This window comes from Canis lupus, chromosome 13, assembly GCF_003254725.2.
Source record: "Canis lupus dingo isolate Sandy chromosome 13, ASM325472v2, whole genome shotgun sequence".
NCBI lineage: Eukaryota > Metazoa > Chordata > Mammalia > Carnivora > Canidae > Canis > Canis lupus.
The window spans coordinates 60,338,808-60,352,733 of NC_064255.1; the positions used below are offsets into that span (position 1 = coordinate 60,338,808).

The 13,926-nt window shown below is 36.8% G+C and overlaps 1 protein-coding gene across 1 annotated transcript; it reads left to right on the plus strand.

The window, feature by feature from the left end:
* Positions 1–637: 637 nt before the first annotated feature.
* AMTN (amelotin) lies at positions 638–12,463 on the plus strand. Its single transcript, XM_025435838.3, has 8 exons — positions 638–907; positions 1,532–1,618; positions 2,601–2,666; positions 3,579–3,668; positions 7,551–7,586; positions 8,922–8,948; positions 11,296–11,560; positions 12,212–12,463. Exons 1-8 carry the CDS (start codon positions 857–859, stop codon positions 12,220–12,222), a joined length of 633 nt encoding a protein of 210 aa, XP_025291623.2. The 5' UTR covers positions 638–856; the 3' UTR covers positions 12,223–12,463.
* Positions 12,464–13,926: the final 1,463 nt, after the last annotated feature.

Here is a 13,926-nt window from a genome sequence, read left to right on the forward strand (position 1 = left end):
AGTGACTTTGATCAATAAGAAAGTAAACTCAAGCAAAGACTTGAAGCAGGTGAGAGAGTGAGCCAATGTCTAGGGTAAGAATATTCCAGACAGAGGAAACAGACAGAGGTGAGGTTTTGAGGCAAGAGTGAGCCCATCTGCCCAGAGATAGCAAGTATCTTTGATGGCAGCGACAAAGTGAGCAAGAGGAAGTGGGATGGGATGGAAGGTCAGAGAGATAATAGAGGTCCAGGGCATGAGGACTGTGTAGGCCATCATAGAGTCTCTGGCTGTTACTCCAAGTGAAAATGGAAGTCAATGGAGGGGTTGAGCAGAGAAGAGAAAGAACCAGACTATTGTTTTCTTTTTTTTTTTTTTTTAAGATTTTATTTATTTATTCGTGGGAGACACACACACACAGAGAGAGAGAGAGAGAGATTGAGGCAGAGACACAGGCAGAGGGAGAAGCAGGCTCCACACAGGGAACCTGATGTGGGACTCAATCCCAGGACTCCAGGATCACACCCTGGGCTGAAGGCAGGCACTAAACCACGGAACCACCCAGGCATCCCAAGACTATTGTTTTCAAAGGAGCACTCTGGTTGCCATGCTGACAATAGATCGTGGGGAATGAAAAGCATACATACATAATCTTAAACCTTAAAGGGACCGCTAAGGGTAGATAATACCAATCCTACCTCTTACAACAGAAGGGAAAAGTCCATAGTGAAACCAGTCAGTGGCAGCTTCACGATACAGCCAAGTCACTCAAGGGCTGATATAGTGCTGGAGGGCCATACCACTCTGCCCTCTGGGATGCAAGGGCAAACTGGAGTTGACCAGGCCAGGAGGCTTCTACCTGAATGCAGAGAAGCTGATGAAAAAGGATTTATTTATTCGAGGACTAAGAGAACCTGCAGGGATTCTGGTACAGGCTCTGCTACTCACCATATCACCTTGGGCAGGTCACTTTGCTTCTGTGAACCTCAGTTTCCTCATCTATAAAACAAAATGGTACAACTAGATAATACGGATGTCAATGACATTTTCATACCTGCAATTAGGTTATTAATACACTAGGAAAATACCCAGGCCAGGGACGAAATTGAATTTCCATTACAGGAAATGATTTGTCAGGCAGAAGGCAGAAGCAGGAAGCTTCATGACAATGCAGTAGAAGTTATGGCAGTTTACCTTCAAGCATGGGGGAAAAGCAAATACTTACAGAGCTAATGTGCCGACGATGTTTTTCATGTCCTAGAAAAGGAGAAAGGCAATTCCAGAAAAGAGAAGGAAACCTAGGAATTACCACCGTGTGCTCAACCCCACCTTAGACCCCTCCCCACCACATCCCTCTGCTGTGGCATTTTTCCACTCTACAATCCCGTCTCCTGTCATACATGAAACTTTCCAGGGAATTAAAACTACTCCAGAAACACACAAAGCCTAAAAGCAGACATTTCTGCATTTGTGACAACTTTTTACGTCCTGGAAATAAATGTATACAAAACCCCAGACCCATCCCTGCCTCATCTAATATTTGTCATCACAGGCACAGCTCAACCCTGCTTTGGGACTTCCTCCAACGAAACTGATTCCACACCAGGCAACACTGCTAAACCAGCAACAGCCAAATCAGGTAAGCGTCTACAGTGGAGAACATCTGCAGACCAACAAAGGGAGCATGTCAAGACTAGTAAATTTAAAATCAAGATATACACCAAGTCTTATGGCTGAACAAGAGAGGATGACTTTCTCTTGGGAAGAAAAAAAAGAATCAACATGCCTTTTGAAAATTTTGAGCAGGAAAAGCAAAACATCTTCATTCTTTTTCTTTTTGTCTCAGTAATAATTTGGTTTAGCAACCAATAGTAAACTCTGAAAAGCAATAGCTACACCTATAGACAAAGCTTGGTCATCAATGCTCTTGAAATACTGTGACATAATCATATGTGGTAGCTGCCAGAGCCAGCAGGGATTAAGATACTTCTACATAAATAACTGCAGATTTCCTTATAACCTTTTTAAGTTATTTTGTTACTGATGAGCTGATGTTACCATAAAATCTGTTTCTTCAAAGCATATTGAAAGACTTTTGAAATCTACATTGTCTCTTGGCTACCCCCTTCTTCCCACTCCAACCCTTGTTCTGCTCTAAAGGATCCCTTCTTACCTACCCTAAACTTTGTGAAATAATACAATAACACCAAAGTCTGAAGCTTTTTTTTAATTTATGGACACTAGAAAACACTCAAGACAGGACAGCATCTCATTCCTTAAGGAACCTGAAGCTTATACAATTTAGGGATCCTGTTTAAGAAAATGAACACACACACACAAAAAAAAGAACACAAAATTAGATATGTAAAATTACATATGAAAGTGTATGAGATAAGAAATAAGAGCCAATTACACATTTTTAATCTCGACACACTGCTACGATGCCTCTGAGGGCCACGGAAAAGACCAACACTGATAAGAGGTCCCAAAGTTTAACCTCCATTTACCTTCATCCTAAATCCATCTGTGACAGGAGTATAGGTACTTGAGGATATCCACCACTTGGCAGCGCGCTGGAAACAGACAAGCTCTGTTCTTACCTCAATTTCAATGCCCTACAGGTCTTCCCCTCTTTAAGTCTAATACCACTGACACAGATGTTCACACTGGCGTCAGATCTGCAGCTGGTAAGTACCCTTAAATCATTTTAATATCCACTGTTAAATATAATACCTAATGTTGAGTATATCCACAAACACACACACACACACACACACACACACACACACATTCTTTGTGGATAAGTTGAAAAAGTACACAGAAAAGTCAGAGCATGGGATGCTATTCAGTATAACATTAAAAATTCCTCCTAGTAAATGGGCTTTTAGGGGAATTAATCAAATTCTCATATCTTTACTGCTTTAGTTCTTCTTATGTCTTCTTCAAGGTCCTCTGCACATTCCTCTGACATATTTTCCTCACTGGCCTCACAATGTCCACACACCTACACAAACGCTATAACTACTATCATCATCCCAACAAGAGGAAACCAGAAGGGGTAGAAAGATCTTCATCCTTCTCAAGGACTATCTGTATAGTTGACTCTGTCTGGGAGAGGAAACATAATAAATTCCTCTCCTGATTAAGGTGGTCAAATTTAAATACAGTATTTAGGCCATATTCAGACTAGATATTTCATTGTGACCCTCACCATTTTTATGGGACTACCTAAGAAGGAATTAATTTCTTTATAAGAAAGTTAGCAAAAAATCATATGAACCATAGTTATTATAGTCAAAAGGGGAAAGTGAGGATAAAATCATCCAAGTAATCCTCGAGAAAATGCGTTCATATGGGAAAAGTTAGTCCTGCACATTAGGGTTGTACCAGTAGACTAAGTAAGTCCCCAAAGTCTCTACATCTAATTCCCAATGCAATAGTATATCACATACTAGTTTTTATGTGTGAATAGTAAGTGTATACATGTGCCTTGCAAATCCTCCCTTCAAGCATATTTTGCATTTGGTAAATACATTTTAGTTTCTTGAATGCGCAACACATGACACAACACAATGACAATCTCCTCCGTTGTCCTACAGCTAAATCCTGCTGCAGGGATGGCTTCTGGTACCCAGACCCTCCCACTCAGCCTGGGGGTACTGAACACCCAACAGCAGCTGCAACCCCAAGTAAGTTCAAGACAGGAGTTCAGTTCAACTTCAGGGAGTATATTCTATCTAAAGCCTAAAGGGGAGGAAAGAATTTTTTAAGCTTCTTACAAGTTTTACCCAGAAGAGCACCTGGGTAGCTTGGTCAGTTAAGCATCAGACTCTTGGCGTCAGCTCAGGTCATAATCTCAGGGTCCTGGGGTGGAGCCCCACAGCTGGTTTCATACTCAGCATGGGGTCTGCTTGGGATTCTCTCTTTGCCTCTTCTACCCCTGCCCTCTCGTGCGCTCCCTCTTTCTCTCCCTCTTTCTCTCTCTCTCTCTCTACCAAATAAATAAATAAATATTTTTTATATATAAAGTTTTTATTTATTTATTCACAAGAGACACAGAGAGAGAGAGAGAGAGGCACAGACACAGGCAAAGGGAGAAGCAGGCTCCACGCAGGGAGCCCGATGTGGGACTCGATCCTGGGTTTCCAGGATCACACCCTGGGCTGAAGGCGGTGCTAAACTGCTGAGCCACCCAGACTGCCCAATAAATAATTCTTTAAAAAAAAAGTTTACTCAGAAATTTACAGAGGGATGTTCAATTAAACATAGAACATTTTTGGCAATTTGCTCCTTGATGAAAACTTACCAAGAAAGCTGGGCACACCACCCTATAACCTCTCTAAAATACATCTATAATGAGTAACAGGAAAATGTGAGGCACTGGGGAAAATTGAAAAGTAAACAAATATAAAGGAGGAAATCGAGAGATAACAGAATTCTTTTCTAGCTTGCTCTTTTCTATAGAAGACTTTCTGGATGACCAGAATCATCCCAAAGAAAAAAATAAAGAGATGAATTTGCATCAAGTCTAATGTTTTTCTGTGCTTGTTCCATGCCCAAGTCCCCAGTGACTTTCTAGTTCCTTCTCCCCTCCCATCATTACTGGCTTTCAGGAAACCCTCCCCCCGAAAAACCCTCTGTCACTAAGATTTAAATGGCATACGTAGAGCATCACTCTTACCAGAAGTGTTGTGTTTTAACAAAAGAAAAAGCCCAAGATTTACCTTCTTGAAACTTCTCTAAATACCTTAGTGACTGGAGAAATACGTAATGATCTCTTTACAGCTAGACTAAATTGTTTAGAGGTAACTTATTCTCTGTAACAGATTAATCCAGCCCCTGTCTTTCCCACATAATGATCTAATTTTTTGTAGAAGTGTCTTTATGTATTATATATATTGTGTGTTAATTATAGAGAATTGAGAAAATTTAGAAAACCAAAAAGAAAAATAACCCACCCGTAATCCTACCAGCCAAAACTAAACACAGCTAGCATCCTAGGGTATGTCCTTCCAGTTGTTTTTCTACACATATAAGTACATTTTTTAAAGAAAATATATTCTTACTATGTCTAGTGTTCTATAATCTAATTTTTTCACTTATGTATTTTGAATAGTTTTTGTATTTTGAAATATTCACTTATAAAATTGTTTTGATTGTTTAATGTTCTATCATACTGCAAAAATTTGGTTTTTTTTAATCAAAATTTTTGCTTCTGTAAAGAGTATTACAGTGAAAACACTTTAACTAAGTCTTTAACCATATCAATGATTATTTCCTTAGAACCAGTTCTTAGGAATAGTATTTGTGGGTCTAAAGATACACAAAAGTGCAAGACTTCTAGTACATGTTCCCAAATTATGAAACATAAATACAGCGATGAGCCAATATATTCTAATCATCTTCCTACCTCTCTGGACACCTCCAGGTCATATTCAGAGCAAGCGTGTATTAATTAGTAAATGTAATCAAAGCTGGGTGTAATTGACAAAATAATTTGAAGTTGCTTAATTTAAATTCTATATCATATGCAACTGATACTTTTCTCTGTATTTTCATTGTCCAAAATAACAGTACAAGAAACCCTATGTTGCTTCATTTATTCCTCTTTGTGAAATTCTGTGACATAACTAATTTTCACATTTCTTTTTTAATATTGAGATGGATATAAATCAGCACTTACTTCTTACAGATATATTAGAGCCTTCACTCAAAGTATTTGCCGCTTATTTATATCTTAATAATAAAAGTGATCCTCTGAAAAAGACTAGAAACACAAGCAAGTAAAATGAGACTCTCTTTAAACACGACCCTGATGTAATCCATATGCTAACCCTCCAGCTTCAGTTTCAATTGTTGCCCAGCTCTAACCTTGAAGTCCAATTTGGCACATCTTCATATTCACCGAAGAATATCCACTGCAGTCAAAGGCTTTAGTAGGCACTGCAGATGATCCTGAAGGTTCAGCAGGGAGGGTGTGACATTGCATGCTCCCCAATATGCAATAATATAAATCAATCACCATACTTAGTAGGGATTCTTCAATGTCTTCAGGATATGCCACCACCAAGTGTCCCCATATGTGACCTCCTGTGCAGCCCCAGCCCTTCCAATCCTGAGTCTCCCTATGCAGCGTGACCTACATCCTCTGCCAGAAACCTGGGCACCTGTCCACAGCTCTTATTTATCAACATGAGGCCAACATGATTAAGGATGAACTCTAAAACCACAAAACTCTGGCCAAATCCCAGCTCCCTAGTTATACGTGTGTGGTCAAGTTACTTCACTCTGCGGCTCATTTTCCTCATGATTTAAAACAGGGATTAAAGTAGAACCTATTTCGAGGGCTGTTAAAAGGATTACATAAACAAATAAACATAAAGCACTTAAAATAGTACCTACCACACAGAAAACACTCAGTGTTAGCTATTTTATTTCAAACAATTCCTCCACCAAAAACTAATACAATTTTTTTCTCTTTACTGTTTTATTGGTGAACTAAATTATCTTTTATGACACTTCATATTCACACATCTGTGGTTTCCTATTTGTATCTTTTTGTTCCTTCTAATTGGCCTTTAAAGAAGAAATCTCAATTATGCTTTTTTCCAAATCCTCAGTACCCCTTCCCTTCAACCCATTTTCCCATCGCCATTCTGAAGAATAGTTGGGCTTTTTTTTGTCAGTAGCCAAGGATCTGACTGACAGTAAGGCTTTTTCTTAAATGTATATCCTAAATGTGTGTGTGTACCTTTTGGCATTATGGGTATTACTGTACAAACTATCCTGAGAAATAACAAAGTTAAGAGTCTACTTCATAAGACTTCCACATCTTTTGGGTTGGTTAGTGTCAAAATTCCATTTGGATAACTTTCATGACTCTATGTGAATTTCTATAAAAATAAAAATAAATTTTAAAACCCTAGTTCTCTGTACAAATTCGAGATTAGTTCTTAGAGTATCAGAGCATGCCAACACCTCACCCCAATCTTTTCAACTAAAACTTCATAAAATTTATGTGGTTATCAGTGACCTGTGAAGTAGTTCTCACTTACTTCTAAGAACTCTGCCAGTATCTAGATGATAGAATGATATTAACTGTAATTTTCTACCAGTGCTCTATTTTAACAGCAAAATATCCATCCAGATTACCATTATGAGACTAAACACATATGCTTCATTAAATCTTTGTATTTTAAAAATCCATTTTTAATGTGTCTTCTGAGATGTCATATAAAAGAAACATATGCATTCTACTATTCTTATTGCTTGTACAGTTTGGAGATAGCTTGAGACCAAAATTATTTTTTGCCTATTCTATTCAGTAACTAAATGTGCTGCCTTGGACTGATTTCTAAATCTCTCTGGGTCTAATCTGCTTTTTTCAAATTGGTTGACTTCCAATTCCCAATTAACTCTATGAGTTTCTACCTATGACTGTAGCTGATATATTGGTAACAAATATTTATTCAATGAATATTGTATACTTTTAAGAAAATCTCAGTATTTATATCATCTGCTAGAACTTATCTTTGAATATAATTTCAATTGAATTTTTCACTCTTTTTCAGATGTTGCCAGTTATTGTAGCACACCTTGGAGCCCATGTAAGATTATTCTATAACGTAATTTTTATTTTATATCATCTTAGTTTGACATACGTCATCCTGCCTCAATTCACCAGATAGTTGCCAAATTTCTTATTTACTTTGCACTGTATAAACACTGGTTATGATGAGCTAACCCTTATTGAGCATTTATTATACACAGACACTGTTCTAGGTATTTTATTATTTGTTATATACTATCTCAGTATTCATACCAACCTTTGAAGATAATATTTTTATTTCTAATTTGAAGAACAATTGGAAATACAGTTCTTCAGTTACAATCACACAGTAAATGTCATGGATGAACTAGTCAGCCCTTTAAACCATACAGCTAAGAAAAAAATTAATTAATGGGATTGATCTAATGATTAATGATTTGGGGGATTTCTTTTTCAATCTCAAATTTACTTATTAACTATGTATCTTTTCCCTAAAAATAATACAAACACCTTCCTTTCTCCTTATTTTCCTTTATGAAAGGTAATACTACTTGAGATCACTGATAAAATTACCAAGGGTCAAGATCATACAGGACCCACATCAGGTGGTAGCTTTAAATTCTGAAAGCAGAATCAGATAGAAAGTCTGTATCAATTTTTAATTCCACATCTGGGAACACAACCCAATGAAATAATCTGAAATATAGCAAAGGTCTATTTACAAATATATTAATCAAAATAATAATATGTGTGATAGAGAAAAAACTCGGGTGCAACTTAAATTTAAACAAAAGGAAAATGATCGAGTAGGTGGTGCAACGTAAAAGCAAATACTTTGTGACCATTCAAAAAGTGCATTTATTTGAATCTGTCACTGGTAAGGTTAAATAATAGTTGGTGTATTATTAAAAGAAAAAATAAGACCCAAATTACATAAAGAGCTTATATAAAATAAAAAATAAAAAAGAGCTTATATAAATTATATAAATAACTTCTATTATATAAAAAAGAAATGTGTGAAAAACATGTAGAAGAAAATCCATCAGGCTCTGTATGACAGGATAGTATTTTTTTCTTTGTTGCTTTCTGCATTTTCCAAGTTTCCTCCAATGTACATATATTACTTAATAGTAGAAAAATATATGTTTTAAAATTCAGAAAAAAAAATTCAGAAGACTTCACATCACTCAGATCTTAGGTATTAGCAGTCCAATATCATAAAGTGACTTGAATTATCTGAAACAAGTCATAAAGGCAATTAAAATACTGTTGAAAATTTTTAAATCTCTTTACAAATTTTAAAGTATTTTAAGTTTTTAAATTATATTATACATACCTTACCTCAAATATATTAAACTTTGTCTAACAACTTGTGTTATTATTTTCCTTTTAGGGTGCTATCCTGAGCTCAGAGGAATTGGTAAAAAAAAAAAAATTAAATTACTAGCATTTCAAATTCTTCTCATGCTATCACAATCCTGCTTTCTGTCACCATACAATCTCTTTTTACCACTAACCTTAAATCTGGTGTATATTATCGTAAAATGAACATTTTTTACAGATCCTTGCATTGAGATACCTTTGTCTAGCTGAGGATTTCACTATCCTTCTCCAACTACTTTTCCATTAATTTGACTTAGCTTTTGTTTTCCATATGTTGATATTAGATTCAATTCTATCCAGAAATTCAATGCATATTTTTAACTTTATATGATTAAAATCTAGGATTATCAATGATCAAAAAACATGCAATGTTGAATAATATACTTATTGGTATTTGTTGCAGGAAAAAATTAATTTCTTGGCTTAAATTTTTAATATTTATGGGAAAAGTTCTAGCATTTTATCCTGATGGATGAACTCTTCCCTATACACATAAATAACTAGAAGGCTGAACCTAAATAATACTCATCTTACCATTATTAGATACTTCTGTATCTTTCCCCATAAGTCATTTTTAGAAAAAAATGAATTAATGTGATATCTAAACATGACACTGAAGAGTTGAGGCATTATCTGGGAAGACAGGTTTTCTTTTAAATCTTTCTATTATGAAAAAGGTAGAGATTTACTAGATTGTTCACAAATAAAATCAAATAATGGGGCTGTTTTTCAACAATGATACATGAAAGCCCACATTTACCATTAATAAGCCAATTTTAAGAGACACCTTCTAGATCTTTTATATATATTGCCTTTAATCCTCACCAAATTACAAAGTACAGATATTTTTTAAATAAACTTTATGCCCAGTGTGGGGCTTGATCTTGACCCCAAGATCAAGAGTTGCATGTTCTGCAAACTGAGTCACCCAGGCACTCCACAAAGCACAGATTTTTTAACCCAGGTATATAGATAACAAAACTGAGGCTCAGAGAACTTAAGCTATGTTGGTCCCAAGGTCAAGAAGTAGTAGATTCAGATCAAAAGTCATTTTTCTATCTGCTATACCAGTGGTTTTCAAACTTTTTAAAGTAAAACCCACAGTAATAGCTGTATCTTTAATGCAGCTAACACACACACACACACACACACATACACACTTCATGAAATAGTATTTACCCTTACTGTATGGAATGCACTTGGTAACTTATAGTCTATTCTTTGTGTCTTATTGTTTAATGATAGGCCTTACCACCTTCTTTATTTCAAATCTATAGATGCCATGACCCCCAGCTTGAAAACACTGTGTTCCACTCCTGTCTCTTTTCTGGCATAAGCCTAATTTTGCCTTCAGTACCTGGTAAATCTAAGACAGTGTTTTCCAAACGTCAGTCTTGGATCACCAGATCAAGACAATTCAGGGTGCTGATAAAAATGTAGATTTCTGGATTCTGCCCTAGATCAGATCAATCAGAATCTCTAACAATGGAGCCTGGGAATTTAAACAAACTTCTCAAGAGGCTCTTACACAAACTAACAATTAGGAACTATGCCCAAAGAAACTAGCCTATATCTTAATTATGAGCCCTCAAGCCTTCCTATTCTATGTCAACATCACTGGAACTGAGGAGTTTCAGAGAACAAGTTCCTGCCTGAACTTTCTCCAAATCAAGTTCATACTAAACTATTTCTTCTTAGGAGGAACTTATTACAGTAATATTTTCCAGGAAAAATAAATAAATATAGGCAGCAACAATGTTTATATCCAGTACGCAAATCACTGACAAACCTACACAGAAGAGTTCCTTTAAGTAACCTCAAGGAATACACAAGTTGCTGAACTGACAAGAGAAGTATTTCTGACTGAATATTCAATGCCCTCAAAAAAATCAAAAGAAACTTGAAAAGATGGAAACCATAAGATGAAGATTGATTGACTAATTAATTTTTCCCATTAATTTTTTGTCTCTTAAATTCTTTAAAAACTTCTGGGCAAAAGAGAGACTATAATTTAGGTCAGTAGCAGGGATATAGCCCAGCATAATTGTATGGATTTTCTACCTTAGTTCTACCTTCATGTACACCTGAGATGAACACATTATTCATTATTCCTTTTCCCATGACTGGCTTGGTTCTGATTTATCCTTTCTGAGGAAAATAAAATACAGCATGGAATTAGTCATGAAACCATCACCAGGCTCGATCAGGAGAGGGAAGCATTTCTTCTGAGAAATGCCTAATCTTTATTATTTTCTCTGACTCTACTACCCTTTCCATCTTGCATTCCTGCCCCAACTCACTGCCCTTGAAGGAGAAAAGGCTGGTTGACCAGCCTTAAAATGTGTCCTTTTGACTTTGTTTCCCTTTTCCTTTCCTCATTCCAGCCAGGGTCCCCACAAATCTTCCCAGGCCTCATTTTTCAGCCACTGTTTCCTGGAGCCATCCTGCCTACCAGTCCAGCTAATCCAGATGCCCAGAATGGAATCCTTCCTGCAGGGCAAGCAGGAGGGAATCCTGCCATCCAGGGAACCCCGGAGAGCTTCTCCACAACTCCCAGCGACACAGATGATGACTTTGGAGTGACCGCCCCTGCAGGCATCCAAAGGGGCACACACACTACCCAGGAAACCACCAGTGGGCCACCAAATGGTAAATTTTCTGAGCCAGGAAAATGCTGCAGGAGTCACCGCAGAGTGGGAACAGGGTTCTTAGTCTTGCCTTGACAAATACAGATCCTAAAAAAATCAGGGCTCCCTTTTACCTCATACAAATGATTCCAGCAATGTGAGGGAATATTTTTACTGGGCCACCAATCCTGTTGTATCAACCCAGAAAGGAGACATTTAATTGCTGGCATTTAATAGAAAATATTTAGTAGAAAATAACATATTTTCTATCTTAGGTTGGACCTGGAAGTCTTTGGAAAGAGACTGTGCTCTCCCTTTCTTATCTCTCTCTCTGACCCCCAAACATAGACAGGTCTACAACAGACACAGTTAATCAATCATTGTACTCTTGTCCACTCACTGATCATGGATGATACACAGAAACTTCTTAACATAGCATTACAAGCAGCCACTAGTAATAGCTGCAAAACTAAGCTCATTAAGCATCAACAAGCAGAGATAATCATTTAACATGTAGGGATGTCTAGAACCCAATGTCCTTGGAAATAACAAAAAAATGATTTGATATTGATACTCTTACTCCTAGAAAAGAAATTTGATCTCAAGTAACAATGCTTAAATCTGATATGATATGCTTTTACCTATCTTTAAAAAGTGTTTTATTTTCTTCCAGGAACTCAGTAAGCTGTTTTGAATTTTTTCAACTAAGCTGCCTTAAATGTGGTGATACATGCAAATAGATTGAAACACACTAGAGACTGTCAGAAGAAACTCTTAGTTTACCTAACTTTCTTGAAATTTCAGAAAACATATTTCTCAGAATATGTTCAGAAGAGAATAATGACTTCTGAAAAAAAAATTGAATGGATACATTTGCCTTTGAAATGTAACACTCTGCCACCTCGGACCTGGAAGTTATACATATTAAACGGATTTTGAAACTGACCCTTTTTCTTCTTTGGGGATGGAAGGGTGGACCCTTTCAGAAATTACATTACCTCAGGACACTTAGATCATGCTGCAGATGGAAGACTTTCTTCGGAGTAGGGATACTACAGTCATGGAGGGGATATTCAGCAATATAAGGATAAGTTCTGATTTTTTTTTTTTAGGAAGACTTTTTTTTTTAAAGATTTTATTTATTTATTCATGAGAGACACAGAGAGAGAGGCAGAGACATAGGCAGAGGGAGAAGCAGGCTCCCCGCTGAGCAGGGAGGCTGACAGGGGCTTGATCCAGGACCCTGGGATCATGACCTGAGCTGAAGGCAGATGATTAACCACTGAGCCACCCAGATGCCCCTGGGAAATCTTTTTCTAGCACTTTTAATTAGTATCACATGACACTAATAGAAAAATAGTTTTGGAAAATTGAATCCCGATTTCTTGTCCTTTGGCTGTGAAAATCAATTTCATAAATATTTACCATAGTTTTTTCTTTTTCAGTGGGAATTTATGAAATTGATTCTTTACATATGTACTGCATTAGCAAATATATTCCTGGCAGAAAAGATCTACCCTTTAAACAAGGCACCAATGAAAACTGAAATCTCTGCTTGCAACTTTACTCTCTGGTAGAATTTTCCACAGACCAGCTTCTGGCTTTAAACAGTATATAGAGCTTTTTCCTCTACCATTACCACATATTTCTGCTTCCAAGCACCACAAGACAAGTTCATATTTCAATACCAATTCTTGCCTTTCACTGTGGTGTCCCAACATTTGATGGGGTGAGTCACTGGGGCAGTAGGGCAGGACTATTCCCAAGAGCCATTTCTGAAATGAAACAACCAGAGCAACTTCATATTCACAAACCACATAAATATACCCCATTATACCCAAATTCAGTGTATCCCCAAATCAACCTTTCAGGGCAGATCCCAAAAATGCCTGTGATCATTTCAATGCCATTTGACACAAGACGGAATAAGATGAAAGGAAAATCGAGGTGGAGAGAGTCAGATGTTTTCACTGGTTGTGGCTAAAATATCTCACTATTTTAAGAGCCGTAAAACATAAGACCCTGTGAGCAAATAACCGGCATCTTCTTAGGGCCTTGGAAGGGAACTATACAAGTGAAGAGCACTGGAGCGTAAATTTAAACTTCATTAGCTTCATCATAAATCCATCTCTGCCTTCCCACCTTTATCCAGATCTAAACATGCTCTCTGCCCTTCCTTACCCGGTATTTTGTGAGATTTTTTTTTACATTAATCTTATTTATGTCCTTATATTAAAAGGGCAAAAATGTCATAATAATATCTATCTTGTTCTAGGTGACAAATTGTTCTTGGAGCACAAAGAAGGGGGAAATAATATATCCTGAAGGCATTCTATGTGGAAAGTACAAAATATTTTTAGAAAATTGAATTCTAATTTACTCTTCACA